Source organism: Zootermopsis nevadensis, unplaced genomic scaffold (assembly GCF_977971745.1).
Source record: "Zootermopsis nevadensis isolate Lab colony 2312 unplaced genomic scaffold, Znev_1.0 Znev_ptg000011l, whole genome shotgun sequence".
Lineage (NCBI taxonomy): Eukaryota > Metazoa > Arthropoda > Insecta > Blattodea > Termopsidae > Zootermopsis > Zootermopsis nevadensis.
In genome coordinates, this window is record NW_028259143.1 from 12,570,418 (window position 1) to 12,585,000 (window position 14,583).

General features: G+C 39.5%; 2 protein-coding genes and 1 long non-coding RNA gene across 8 annotated transcripts in view; 2 read left to right on the forward strand and 1 right to left on the reverse strand.

Annotated features, from left to right (window-relative positions):
- Positions 1 to 14,583, reverse strand: part of LOC147874082 (uncharacterized) — a 145,973-nt gene that overhangs the window by 79,325 nt on the left and 52,065 nt on the right. The gene's annotated exons all lie outside the window — the stretch shown is intronic.
- On the forward strand, positions 1,374 to 7,454 carry LOC110839886 (ribosomal protein S6 kinase alpha-5-like). The gene is made up of 7 exons (XM_087347529.1): positions 1,374 to 1,461; positions 3,375 to 3,431; positions 4,925 to 5,137; positions 5,362 to 5,477; positions 6,090 to 6,200; positions 6,963 to 7,040; positions 7,359 to 7,454. Exons 1-7 carry the CDS (start codon positions 1,374 to 1,376, stop codon positions 7,452 to 7,454), a joined length of 759 nt encoding a protein of 252 aa, XP_087203655.1.
- LOC147874086 (uncharacterized) lies at positions 9,012 to 10,458 on the forward strand. The gene is made up of 3 exons (XR_015534655.1): positions 9,012 to 9,112; positions 9,466 to 9,522; positions 10,324 to 10,458. It is a non-coding gene; the product is annotated as an uncharacterized LOC147874086 (long non-coding RNA).

Consider the following 14,583-nt stretch of genomic DNA (forward strand, 5'->3'; position numbering starts at 1 on the left):
AAGAAAGCTTTTTAAAGCTATACACTGAACCCATGTTAGATCTTTTATGCATTCTTTGTTTAAACACACAGAATTTAATTGTGGGTTTAGAAATATTATCAGAAAAACGACGATTATTTCTCCAAACAGCATTAGACAACTCATCTTTACAATGGATAAGAGTTCTGTTATCTGTGATGCAGACACACCATTTTTAAAAATTATTTTGACAAACTCCGTGCTTAACATGGCTTTAAACAAGAATACGAACCATAATCATTAAATCCGCAAGTCCACACGACCTTAAAACTCACAAGACCATCAACGACATATTTACTGTCGTCAAAACGTTATATCTCGCAAAGCTCACATTTGGATTTCATATGTCATTTAGATGCATACATAAACTACGATAATTCCAGGTCGTCTTGGAAAGGAGCTCGAAAAATTCTAATTACATACGTAGAGGCAGTCAGAGATTAAGGATGGCCTACTCTTCTTTCAGACGTTTAAAACAATTGAGTCACTCTGCTCGCTTCAAACTTCTTTGACCGGACAAGCGTTCTGATACGTCAGTCATATTTTTGATTGCAGACTGTGAGAACCGTTAGGATTTCTCACAGACAATTTCAGATTAAAAACTTTATAATAGTGCGTTTAAGTTAGTTAGTAAGTTTTAAAATAAGTGTTTTAATCTCTAGTTTTGTTAGAACACTGTTTAGTTTAAAAAATAGTGACTAGTTAATTAGAATAGCAGTGAACATCATGGAACCTGAAGTTGGATGTTATTCAAGTACCGGTATGTAGTTTTCATTTAAATGTATTTATTAGTTTCTAGTTTATAAACGATGATAAATACGATTCTGTGTCTCATTGTGTCGAGAGTTACTAGAAATATCAGGCCTTTAAATTGTTCATTACGGTGAAATTATATTAAACATTTTATTACGAAACTGAATTCTATTTCCGACGTTTAGATTGGATGATAATAATAAAATGATTTGGGAAATGGTTCTGACAGATGTTCAAATATGCATTAAGCATTATCTGTGACCAATAATGCACCAGTTATATAATAAATTCTGAGAGAGAATTGTATTAGGCTAAGGTTATGTTTGGCTTCTTCCCTGTGCTACGTTGCGTCACATTAAAGCCGGTCCATGTAGGTTTTTAGAAATTAACATTATTAATATTGAACTAGGGCTTGCAATAGCGATTCCTAGAAAATAGCGAGGTATTACTTAAAATTACGATGGACCGGTTTCTTCCTTACATTTACTAATTTGTTATTCACTAATAATCTTATCGTCCGAAGTTACATGATTTAATCTGCTGATAGCACACAAACAAGTCTTCTGCATTTTGTTAGTTTTCGCACTAGCATTGAACAAAATATGGCCAAGGCCTCCAAACACCGTGGCCCTAAAGCACCGTCTGACAAGCCCAGAGGTGAATCTCTCATAAACAAAGTTACTCTTAAAGGTGAGCGTTTTCATTTTGTAGTAGCCGTGTTAAGAACAAACCAGTGGATGAATATTGCCTCTTTAATAACATTTACAAACCCCAGTTTTTTCAGAAGGTCACTGCCACGACACAATCATGTCTGTACTCTGATTATATTTAAATAAATCTTTTCTTACCGTGTAATGCATTTAAAGTTAGATAAACTCTTTAACCAAATGTTCCCATATCGAAGCAGATAGAATCAACAATCGGAATTAGAATAAAACATATTGCGATGCAATTGAGTTTCTGACAGAGATTTATACAACAATGTGCAGTTGAAAATGGTCTGTGTTCTTAAACATTTCGTTTTAATTCTGTTTTACAAGGAATGATTCAGCATTGCCTTTAAACAACAGACTGTAAAGACGTGATATCTGGTATAGACTTTGACATATTACTCTACTCTGATCAAAGTTTTGTCTTACTATTATTTTTCAATTGTTGCCTTATAACTTTGTTAAATATACGCGTAGTTCACTGGCCTGCCCATATACCCGGCATCTCATCGGCATGGCGCCTGAAATTGTCATTTTTGCGAGTTTGTATTTCTCGTCTTTTAAAGCAGATCACCTGTCAGATTGCAAGTGTCACTATCCACTTTAAGCGGAAGACAAATTACAACGAACTGAAAACGGCCATTGTTAAGCATTCCTTCAGTTCACAACCGCGAGGAAAAACATAACAACTTCCATCCAGCTGACAAACTAGTCTGCATGTGTCGGAGTAGCAAAGTTCAAATGGGCTGTTTATGAATAATTATCTGCAGAAATTAATGTTATCATTTGTAGGATTTGAAGTTTTCGCAGTGCTGATTCTGAAGAAACCTGTCTTCTGAGTTGTTGCACTGTTTAATCTGGTAGATGTTTAGCGACGTTTCAGAGGTCCTTGCTGCCGCCATAATCAGGGCGATGGAGGCAGCAAGGACCTCTGAAACGTCGCTAAACATCTACCAGACTACACGGCGCTACAACCCAGAAGACAGCCATCTTAAAATATTATAATTATTCCAGACTTTCAAGAACACCTTTTAGTCTCTCATTTCAGGTTGCACGAAGCTCTTGATAAGTGACTTCCGTATTTATCACTCAAATGACAATGCACTTTTAGCGGCTAAAAATATAAATAAACACAGGAACACAGCTGATCTGAAAATTTACAAATATAATAACATAATTAAACTATATAATAACGCCTACGTATGGCAAATATTTTACATACTGCATAAGAGTGGGGTTAGGAAATTGAGAGGTCGAGAAGGAGACAGAACTATCTGAGGGGTAGATTTCCCCTTTATTATAAAAAACAATGTTTTCAATAAGCGAATTGCGTGATTTAAAATGTAAATGCCAGCCTCCGTAGCCACGCGGTCTGAGGCATGGTTCTCGTTGCTGCGACCGTGGGTTCGAGTCCCACCTAAAGCATGGATGTTTATCCGCGTCCTTTCTCTTCCAGTCTGGTGGATAAAGACTGGCCACGGAGGGCAAGGCGAAACCGCCTTGGTATCTTCGTAAGACTGACCCCGTGGTGCAGGATTGTAGAGTAAAAAAAGAGTAAATTATTTTAATTAAGCCTGTAGATTAAAGACGGGAACTGAGCTAGCTCAGTCAGTACAGTGACTGGACAACCGGGATTCGATCCCTGACAGGGGCAGAGGATTTTTCCTCTAGCCCCTGCGTCCAGACCGGCTCTTGGGCCCACTTACCACCCAGCCTCCTCTCCAACAGATACCGGGGTACTGAGCACTCACCCCCATCTGGTGCCGAGGTTAAGAAAAAGTAGGAGCTATACCTCGTCCCACCCCACCCAAGCGCCTACATGGCGTGCAGCAGGACAACTTTACATTTTTATTGTATATTAGCACATGCCACTAATTATGATATTTGTTACAGGGCCTCGACATGTCATCATGGAAGACTTCAAGATCATCAGACTTCTAGGAAAAGGAGGTAAGTACAACTTCCTGTTAACAGTCGGCCGATTACCCGTGCATTTCTCTGCTTACAAAACGTGGACCTGATGTCTGAGTACTTACGAAGCAATGGGGAAAATGGAAGCAGAAGTAGGACAGCATCAGTGGCGTTTTTGTAAGCAAGAAAACTGCAGCTCAACCCCTTCTGGAACAGTCACTGAGTTGAATGTAGAACTCGAATTACTGCAGGAAAAACAGAGCTATTACACAGTTTCAACTGTTATTGTGTACAAACAACTGGCATCTAACTACAAAATTCATAAACTCATGACAAATCTTCATTGATGTTCCCGTAAAATTCTTGCATCAGAATTATAGGATATATTTTCTTATTTAAATAATTTTAATAAATGTCTGAAAATTATAAAAGGTACAGATTTTGTCATCCCTGAACTAAGGCAATCGAAATGCTTTGCCAACATTATCGATCTTACCCCGGTGGCTGACCACGTTCGTGATTGACTTTTCAGAATAGCAGATTGACAACGGCGAAGTGTTACCAGGGCCTAATCGTTACCCTGATATTTTCTTTCATATCCGCTGCATTACGTCATGAACGATTTATGATTGAGTCCAGGGGCGTAGATCAAGATCGGCAAATTATTTTCCCCAGCACCAAATGCATGGAACCACATTGACACTGCCTAACACCACGGATGCTTTTAAAGACATTCTCTCTAATGCATCTATTAAGTAGGCAGAGAAGAAAATCAGCATTTTAGAGCGTCCTTCCTAGCCCATGATCAAGTGGAATGCAACTTAATCGGCAGTGAAATAACAAGAAAGACGTGTCTGTGGCCTATTTTCTCTTATTAATGTTATCGATATTCTATTATCGCGTTCTGGTTTACACTGTATCGAAATTGATAAACACGAGAGGCAGTTCTTCTTATGCACAATGTACATTTCCTTTTACTTTAAACAAATCAGAATTAGGGATCTTAAGAACTGTGTAGGCCATATTCTGCTGAACAAAATTCTTCTACTCATGAATGCTAAAAAATGTTAAAAGGTGGATCATTTACGAACTGCCAACTTTTATTTGCGGAGACATTTAGAAACGCAGGTTTCAAACAAGTTAGAATTAATCAAATTATGCAGACAGCTCGCGAATGGGTCAGAGACCACTCTCCATGGAGATTCGACACATAAGCACTTTAACGATAAAAGTTGCAGTCATGAAAACTCACAGACCTAAACGGTATTTCACCTCGTCTCTGTCACCAAGCAGGAAACAATAAAATCTAGTAATATTCTGAGCACAAGGGCTTGGCCTATCGGAGAGTGCTTTAGAGCTCGTTAAAGAGAAGACGAACAACATATTTATGAATTTTATATTCATCGCGAAGTTTTGGTATTCGAAAAAAAAGGGTATAGAGTATCATAATTAATTGAAAGGAGACTTTGCTGATACGACAGCCCGTACCTGTACAGATATCAAGATGAAACACAACTGAGATTCTGTTACAGGATTTGGCGAAGTTTACATGGCGAAGAAGAAGGATGGAAGCGACGCCGGTAAAATCTACGCCATTAAAAACATCAAGAGTACACAACTGAAGAGGAAGGACATCGACAACGCGTGGACGGAGCGTCGCGTGTTTGAAAAAACACGTGACTGTCCTTTCTTCGTACAGCTCCACTACGCTTTTCAATCCAATGAACACCTGCATCTCGTGATGGGTGAGTACATCAAACGAAACATCACCTTAACTAAATGTGTAGGGTCCTCACACGTACCACATTTGTGGAATAATCCTTCGCTCTCCTTTAAAATATTTCACTTTTTAGTCTTCTGCAGAGCTTGGATTTGTAATTACACAGTTGACGAATGAAACATACAATACATCAGCATTCAGTGGCCTAAGAGTCCTCACAACAACGCGATCTCGTCTTTATTGTTGCAGATTACGTCGCAGGAAAAGACTTCATCGAACTGCTGGAGCAGCGAGGGCGGCTTACGGAGAATGAAACAAGATTCTTCTCCGCAGAAGTCATCCTGGCCCTCCAGCACCTGCACGAGGTAGGCAACCAGTGACACTGAAGCACTCCCACTGAACAGCATAATAAATAGGGCGGGGGTACAACACATGAAAAGTAACTGGCTTACTGATTTCAGGGCTATAGAGTTCTCTTCAAATTCCCTTTATTTTTTCACAGTACGACGAATCCTTTGTAATTCTGTGAGAAATATCTAAAATCACAACAAATGGTGATTCCTGAATTTTAGCTTTATTCTTCAGAAGAATGCTCCCCGGTTTAGTAAGCAAGGACTTTGGTTAGTTTTGTCATGTCTGATTATTTAGCCGCCAAGTAATTCTCCGTACCCAGAAAAGTTCATTCTACAACTTACATATCTCTCAATTTAGTGGAATAGAACATTAATAATAATACTTTCTGTAGTTACGTAAGCGAGATTCATAGATAGTGACCTGTTGAAACACGAGAATTAGTTAATTAAAATGCACGGCATGCAATTAAGATTGATCTACGAAGCCCAATGCCATATAATCCATATACGAACATCGTCGTTAAATCAACTATAAAGAATGCATAAAAAATGCAAATATCGAAAATGCAAAATGCGTTTCCTTCTCCCCACTGCTCGTGAGACGTGTTCATTTGTTTCTTTCAGATGGGAATAGTTCACCGGGACCTAAAGCCGGAGAACATCCTTCTGGACGCCGCGGGCCATGTCGTTCTGACGGATTTCGGTCTGTCGAAGGAGTTTCCGTCTGATCAGGAGGTAAGCTTAGTGCCAACTGCTTTATTCTGTCACTTTAATTCCCTGAGTTTTCTGGAATGTAGAGGATGAGGGGATCTCACTCCATCAGGGAGTAACTCTTTGAGGGAACTAAGACTATCAGAACAATAAAAATATAAATATCTGAAATTTCCGAAATGTGGGCACCCATATTCACAGAGTATTTCTCCTGTACTTACATTTAACAGGGTCACCGCAAGTTCTCAGATTCTGAGGGTGTCAACTAACAAGCGCAGAATTTATTACCTACAGCATTGCCTGTTGTCTGTAATTTGCTGTTTAGAATTCCACAAATACTTCCACCATTAAGTATCTTATCCACTTGCAAAACATTAAACATCAAGATGCACGGTTTTACCAGGTGTTTTGTATGGCTGTGAAACGCGTGTCTTACTTTGGGCAAGGAACTTAAATGCTGGAACCTAGAAAACACGTGAAACATTCAGCTCACACATTATTCCTAAGTTATACATTTTCGGAATTACACTGTGCCAGTTAAGTAGTATTTGACATTGAACGTTTTTGGAAAGTAAGAACATGGAAGACCTTGAAAAAGACGGGAACACGCATTACGTTGGAGAAACATGTTATGACATCAGAAGATGAACAGACCTGGGTCTGAAGTGCATCCTTGGGTGTTAGCAATCCTCAAAGTTTTCTTTCTAGTACCTCAGTTAGGGAATTGTTTCTGTGTCTCATTTCCTGTCTCATGTAACTTATTTAAAATCTTGTTTTTATCAACAGGACAAAAGAACGTACTCCTTATGCGGTACTCCCGAATACATGGCCCCCGAAGTAGTCCGGAGGATAGGACACGACATGGTAAGTGTTTTCTTCCATGAAGATGTGAGAATACTTATTTCGTACTTTCGTGTAACTGAGACAAACACAACATCGCAGTGGAATAATCTGAAGGTCTGGTACAACGAATATAAATTCAAAAATGGGGCAAATATTTCTCATATCTCCCACCCAAAAAATAACACATTTTGCATATATCAGCTGCTTATGATTACATAATATATGCTTCAGTTACCGAGCGTTCATTACAGGAAGCAGAATCCATTTTTCTGTTTCTGGAGGGGACAAAGAAATGGGAGTGACTGATTAAAGCTCTTGTCCCAATTTTAATTGTTGCAGGCAGCTGATTGGTGGAGCCTGGGAGTTCTGATATATGAGATGTTGTCATACTCCAGGCCGTTCGAAGAAAGGAACATGCAGGCATTATTTAAGTGAGTATCGTTATTTGCGAAGAGCAATGTTTTTTCAACAAACTCCTACACAGATTAGTTCGATCCTAACAGAGGACCAGTTGTTATCCGTTTTAATGCCAGTGAAGTTCGCGGAGAATCAACTTCATGGAGGAAACCAAAATTCAGGCAGAAATATACCCGAAACAAAAGATTATACAAAGAGTGAATTAAATGTGAGGGACAGGGAAGGAAACGGAAAACAAAGATAAACATCTCAAGATGTTATTATAGATGAACCCCCAAAACCTATTTCGGTGGCTTAGATTAATGAAGTCATTTACAGGAACAAAGAAATACTAACAGGGAACATAATGGCAGATTTACTAATTCGATTCTCTTTTACAGCAAAATTTTGACTCAAGAGCCCGTCTTCCCGCCTTTTTTCCCACCACGTGCGTCGAGTCTCATCGGAATGTTGCTCATTAGAGACCCGAAATTTCGCCTAGGTGGTGAAGCGGGGGGCGCAGAGGAAATCAAGATCCATTCTTTCTACGCCGTAAGTTGTCTTCCCAAATCTCTTACCATAAAATATTGCACAGAAATGCTTCAGTTCTGAACTGTCTTCTTGCTGGACGCAAGAAATGAAAGTCCCGTAGGACGATCAAATAATTGAGACGACCATCGAAAAAGACGAGGGTAAGGCTCCTGACGCCACTTCCTACATAGCCCCACGCTTGTCTGGTCTCTGTAAGACTTTAAATTTGTTCCGCGGGAAAAATAAACTACTTTCTCTTTTCGCGCGACATTTAACGAAAGAAATCGCTTCGTTATGAGAAATTGGTAACTTCGGTTAAGAAACTAAGGTAGATCTCCGCTCGTGTTATCGAAGGCAATAAAAAATACTCTAAGAGACGGAGTGCACGAAATGCGATCAGGAAGTGCGACTCATTCCAGAACACGCTGAGTCGGCCGATTACAAAATGGACGCACGTCCGTAAAAATTGAACGTCGAATAACTGAAGGTCAGACAATCGGGACTCTAATGTATTTCTAAGGAAGCAAAGTGCAGTTTCAATGTTTCTAGAAGTTGCTACTGTTTCAAAACTTCAGTAAATAAATAAAAATTGCGGTCTGCATTCCCAGCAGGAGGCAATCCTTAACGTAGGGAAATTGCCAAGGGCCCCTTGCATCCAAATTGCGACGTACGAAATATTTCGAGCTCAGTGACATATTGAGGGCCTCAAGAGAGAGACAACGCAAAGAAAATTGATTGTAATCCCAGAACAAACCGTAAGATAAAAGTTTCACGATACTTGATCTGAAATTTCTTTCATGTAGAAATCTTATGGACACGATTAGACATCTTAAAACTTTCCTCCCAGTAAATGCGACGTTACAAAGCACTTAAAAAGAAATCAACAATTTACATCAACGCAGAAGACTTAATTTTGTAATCCCTGCAATTATAACAAACTGAGGTGTTCTCTTGTCGGCTCCGCCAGAATTCTTCGCTCTGTTATGCTTGTGCTTTGTCTACAGACCATCGACTGGGTTGAACTGAGAGGAAAGAAGGTATCACCACCCTTCCTCCCACATCTCGACATCATCAGCGCCGATGATGTCGATGAAAACCAGTTCGGCGTGGCGTCTGACCCTCGGTCAGCGGGCACTTGGCGTCCAAGGAGCGACGACCCTTTCAAGGTGAGAACATGTAATTTTCCTACTTTTATTGCGTGTCTCATCAGAACAAGGCTAATTTCTGGCCCTCTTAGAACACGTGTTGGAGGCCGAGGGTCACGTTCCCTTCGAGGTGTTACAGTCAGTAATAATTGTGATGTCATTATTAGGCCTTGGCCGATTTTGTGCACCGTAACTCTGGTTTCACAGACAGATTTTTCTATTTTCATGGGCTTACTCTCTGTTTTACAGTGAAGATACGAGTTTATCAACTTCTTTCCAAATACGCATTTTTCTGATTTTATAAACGTCGCAGTAAAGACGTTCCAACACAAACGAATTTTGCTTAACTGTGACTTTTCTAATTTCTATTGCAGAACTTCTCATTTGTGTCGCCATCCTTGGACGAGACCTCCCTGGAGCGTGCAACCACAGTAAGTGTTAACACTTAACCTACATTAGTTTCTCAGTGCAATTTATGCATTGCAAGTTACAAAGTTAAGTATAAATCCTCTCTATTTTTGCCTCACATGATAAATGATATTTTATAACTCATCTTTCAACACACACAAGAAAATAATTAATTATTAGAGAAGCATTCGTAGGCTCTGACAATATTTACCATTTTCAGACTCTGCAAGAAAGTGTTCTTTTGCTGTGTCGCTTGAATGTCACAACAATATTAAAAATGTTAGATTAATAAATTAAGACCACAGACACATCTCGGTCGTATCTGGCAACCTGGAACTTACTCCAAAAAGCATTATCCAATCATGGCGCGCTTACCCGAAGTTATATTACATATTGTTGTAAACAAGAAAAAACAAATGGAGCTAAAATGACCATAAACCAGCCGTTTTACCCCACGTGTTCCTTTTTTGTCTTCTGCTACATTTTCTTATTTGAAATTCGCTTGTGATCGTTGTTAAGTATTTGGGCAGTGTTCGCACTGAAGCAACTCTGGGTTGCTGAGTTCGTCGGTAAATCATCTTTCATACTGACGAGGGTGAAATGGCCTCCAGGTTGGAAATGACTCTAGTCGCGCGACTTAACAGCAGGTTGCATCGAAGTCTGGTTGCGTCTGAAATGGTGCAAAGGGGCAGTTCTGTTGAGTGCGTAATGCTAACTGCAAAAACAGTTGCCTCGTACTTGGGTTTTGCTGCAAAGAATCACTAAAAAGGGCGAATGTTGAACAAACTACTACAAGCAACTGATTCCTGTTTTCGTGTCAACAGATTGAGTATCCAACAGCGCCGGCGTCAAGTGCCCCATTGACTTCCTCACATGACTGCATCCCTGAATCCACCAATCAAGGACCAGGTGAGATATCTTATTTAATTTCAGAACTAAGCGACCTGCTTACATTCAGTTCCCCAACACTTGCAAAACATCAGATGTGCCCAGACAGTGGAACTCCGTCCGTGTCGATGTCGGTCTTCTAGTTTGTAATGCTCAGAGTAGAATTCAAACAAATTTTGTATGGAGATTCAACAGAAAACTGCAGAGAAATTAGGATTTTAATACGGAACTCCTGTAGAATGTTACAATACCGTCGTACAGAACACCCATGTCTGATCTGAGTACCTGCACCCAAAAATGCTTCGACTGCATAAGACAACTGCTCACTGAGCAAGTTTACTACATCAACTTCGCACTTTGTGTTTTCTCTGTGTCTCTCAGCCTCTGACCTCGATATTAAACTCAAATAACTGCTTCATCTGCTTGTAAAATTTATTGTTTCGAGTTACGTAATTAAATTCAAGTTTTGTGAATTTGTGTATAATATTATATTATATAAATATAACTTATATACTCGTGAATAAGTATCCCTTTTCAGAGTAAAGGTTTGTTTGTACGCGTTTATAACACTGCATGAGATATCTGGCGCTGTCTTCCATTGCCAGCGCCACGCGTGGTCAAAGTATTCACCACTCCCTCACACACTTCATTAAACTGAATGTTACTAACATTACGAAAGAGAAAGCTGAATTATGATAAAAGTTCTTTAGTTTTAATTGTAAAAACATTAAAATATTAGACGCAGTCTTCAAAGAATATTAAAGCAGTTGTCAGCACAAAATATAATGAGGTGGAATAAAACAAAAATTTTCACACGTTAATGTATTAAGAGTAAGTTTGATTGTCCCATGAACATAAAATGCGATTATGAATTTTTCATTTTCAGACCCTACATGTGACAACGATCACCCTTCCAGCATCCCAGAGACGATTCTGAGGATTCTGATACCATCAGGAGGGGTGGTAACAGAAGATCGGGTTCTGCAGACAACAACGCATCAGGCGGACCCGAGGAAACCACAGAAGAGGAGGCACGTCCTCAGTCCTGAAGACGGCGGAGGGCAACGGAAGAAACTACGTCTGTGAAGAAACATCAAAGGCGAACCTTCTGCGTGGATGCAGCCAGAGCAGATCGGCGAAGAAGAATCATCGTCGGTGCTTCCTGTAGTGGAATGAAACAGCCTGAAGAAACATCGCAGCCACTCATTCTCCATTACAGTAAGCAGCAACTGGCTTTTTCAATGTGTAACTTCGGCTTACTGGAATAAGCAGCGTCATGAAATGTTGTTGTCTGGATGTTTCGGCAAGCACTTGCGTTGTTATCTTCAGGGGAAATTAGGAAGCCTCCTTTTAATACGGCAGTGGGTGGTGGTGGCATGACTAGAATAACTGAGAAGCAACGACCTATTCAATTAAGGGGATAAACACTGCCAGTTTCTTCATGTTTACCTGTTAATCTAGGCAAATTCGTTCGTCCATGATTACAGTATTTCTGACCCCCAAATTCAATTTTTTTTAATTTTTCAATTTTTTCAACGTTACGTACTGTGAGCTATAAGAAATAGTTAAGAAACGAAATTTAGCTTCTTAGACCGAAATTCTTTTTTCGATGGAGTTCCGTCCTTTGATACAAATCTTCACATTTGTATCTCTAACCCCTTTTTTTAAAATAAAATATAAATTCATTCCACAACTGCCTAGCTTCATGAAAAAAATTATAGTAGATCTGGGCTTGGATTTGTAAATTCCGTTCTCTCAGAGCACCACATAATCTGTAAAACTTAACTTGGGGAACTACTCCTCGCATGTTCGTCCACTCGGCCCATTACCTAGCAACAAGCAACAGTTTCCAAAGAATAGATTTTTTACCCGTTCCTTTTTCGCTAACATTCCTCCATCTATGCCCACGAACCCACAATATTTAATACCCAATCTCACTAAATCATCTTTTAATCACTAGCCACGGCCTATTTTACTGTTACTGAGAGAAGTAAGCCGCCAGGTCACAGGATTATCCTTGATATGAGGGTCGTGTATTTCCCACAATGCGCCTTATTCCCTGGCTCTGAGTCATCATAAATACGTTTTAAAAATTTCATAACAACTTCGAAATTCCGCCTTTAACCCGGGCTAGCGACCACGTGGCTAGGAAGGGAGGATGACAGGGACAAATTCGATCTTCACCGAAACATTCAACATTGAACACTGCTTATTCTCCGACGAAGTTACACTTGAAATTCAGATTTTTTTTTCAGGCCAGAAGACCGAACATCATCCACTGCTTGTTGATCAATTTGCACTCTGCATATCTTGTGTTTCCCCAAATACCATCAAGTTAAAATTTTTCCATTTATATGTCCCCACCACTCTCCTAGAAATAGGCAACAAGAAACCAGCCTAACTGTGAGTGAGCTCTTGTCGGTAAATTTACTTCTGCATCATTTCTCTCCCATTATTCTTGATTATCGTGAGCCTTCCACTGTACATTCAAGTTCTTCCTTTGGTTGTCAAATTTTGTAAATCTCTGCAGAGGTCATAAAAATTTCGTGTGTTCTGGTGTCAAATTTCGGCCGTTTCTCTAATTTAGGATCCACGTCACAATTTCGTATTTGACTGTCTCAGTCGACGTCTACGTTTGCTAACACTTCAAAACGCAATTCATTCATCAAGGCCTACTTATACATTCATTTTCAGTTTCCAAATTGTGGTCAGCAAGTAACTAATTAAATTCGTTCCTTCCGATGTAATTTTCACGCGTCATTTCACGTTGGCAGATTTAAGTTGAGTTTCTTTGTAAGCGTTTAATTTCTTTGAGAATTTATGCAATTCTTAATTTTTTGGAATTTATTACCTGATAATTGCATACGGAATTGTATTTAACATCTGTCATATCGATATTCAGAGGTTAGGATTCGTCTTATATTGCGAAAAGAGTATTCCTGTGATTTATTTACGTTTCTCCCACTGGCTGGGATATTTTATCATAATTTTCCAGTAGACCAATCGCGAAAATTCTACTTCTATTCAGATTATCGTATACTCCGTTGTAAGCGATTGTTCCAGCTAAATCTTAACGAGATTCATTTTTCAGTCTATATTCGACCTTCATGACTAACGATAAAAATTACAGTCTTCATCTCCACGGCCCCGAGCATATAATTACTTAGTTTATTTGTGAATTATACATTTCAGTTCTCCTTAAATCATAAATTCAGCTGTCGTTATTTGCCTAAGTCGTCCTCCAACCTCATGAAAATATAACAATAACATAATTACTTATATGATAGTGTTGTGCACTCTTGATTCCCTTCAATTAGGACAGTCAAGGCATAATAAAAATTTCCCTTCAAATCTTAAATCTCGTCGGCCAGTCAGCTGTCTGCAGTTCCGACTGTTTCATTGCTCCGAATAAAACGTATAATTTTTCTCTCCATTACGTCATCCAACCCCGGTGCAGATTTCTAAGGGAAACAAAAGATATGCAGAAAGCAAATCTTGTGGTCAACCGAGGAACAAGCCTTCGTCGTTGCCGGTACAAAGAGACAGACTGACCCCATTCTTAGTCTTGAGAATTGCCTCCATTAGATCACCTTGATATTACCCTCCCATCCCCTCTTGGTCTGCCCAGTGATCGTTTTCCAGAAGGATTTCACACACCACTTGCCTCCTCCATTCGTGCTGCATATTCGGCCCATCGGAGCTTCGTAGATTTCACTATCCTTATTATGCTAGGTGACTCGTACAATTCACGCAGCTCCTCGTTACGAACAATCCTAAATTCCCCACTTATTTCATCTCTCCTAGGTCTAAATATCCTCCTCAGCACCGTTTTCAAACATTTGTAATCTACGTTCTTCCTTCAAAGTAAGAGACCATGTTTCACAACCATACAAGACAACAGGCAAAATTATTCTTTTATATATCCCGATCTGTAGTGTTGTGGATACTAAACGGAATGAAAACAGTTTTTGAACTGGATAAATTCAAGCGTTCCCCGAATGTATTCTACTCTTAACTTCTTCAAGGACCTCATTTCTATTTGTTATTGTTGTTCCCAGATACTTACATTTTGAAACATTTTCAAATGACGTGTTCCGCCATTGCTACTGAAGTTGATCCCTTATTACGCCCACGTATTTAGTTTTGTCTACATTTACCTTTAGACTTATTTCCTTGCTAGCCTCTAGGAGACTTTC

What these genes read in the sequence shown, in the direction of transcription:
- LOC110839886 (XM_087347529.1), top strand. Translation starts at nt 1,374, where the DNA reads ATGGCCAAGGCCTCCAAACACCGTGGCCCTAAAGCACCGTCTGACAAG. An exon ending in CAGACTTCTAGGAAAAGGAG is followed by an intron (nt 3,432 to 4,924) that starts GTAAGTACAACT and finishes ATTCTGTTACAG; the next exon opens with GATTTGGCGAAGTTTACATG. An exon ending in CCCTCCAGCACCTGCACGAG is followed by an intron (nt 5,478 to 6,089) that starts GTAGGCAACCAG and finishes TGTTTCTTTCAG; the next exon opens with ATGGGAATAGTTCACCGGGA.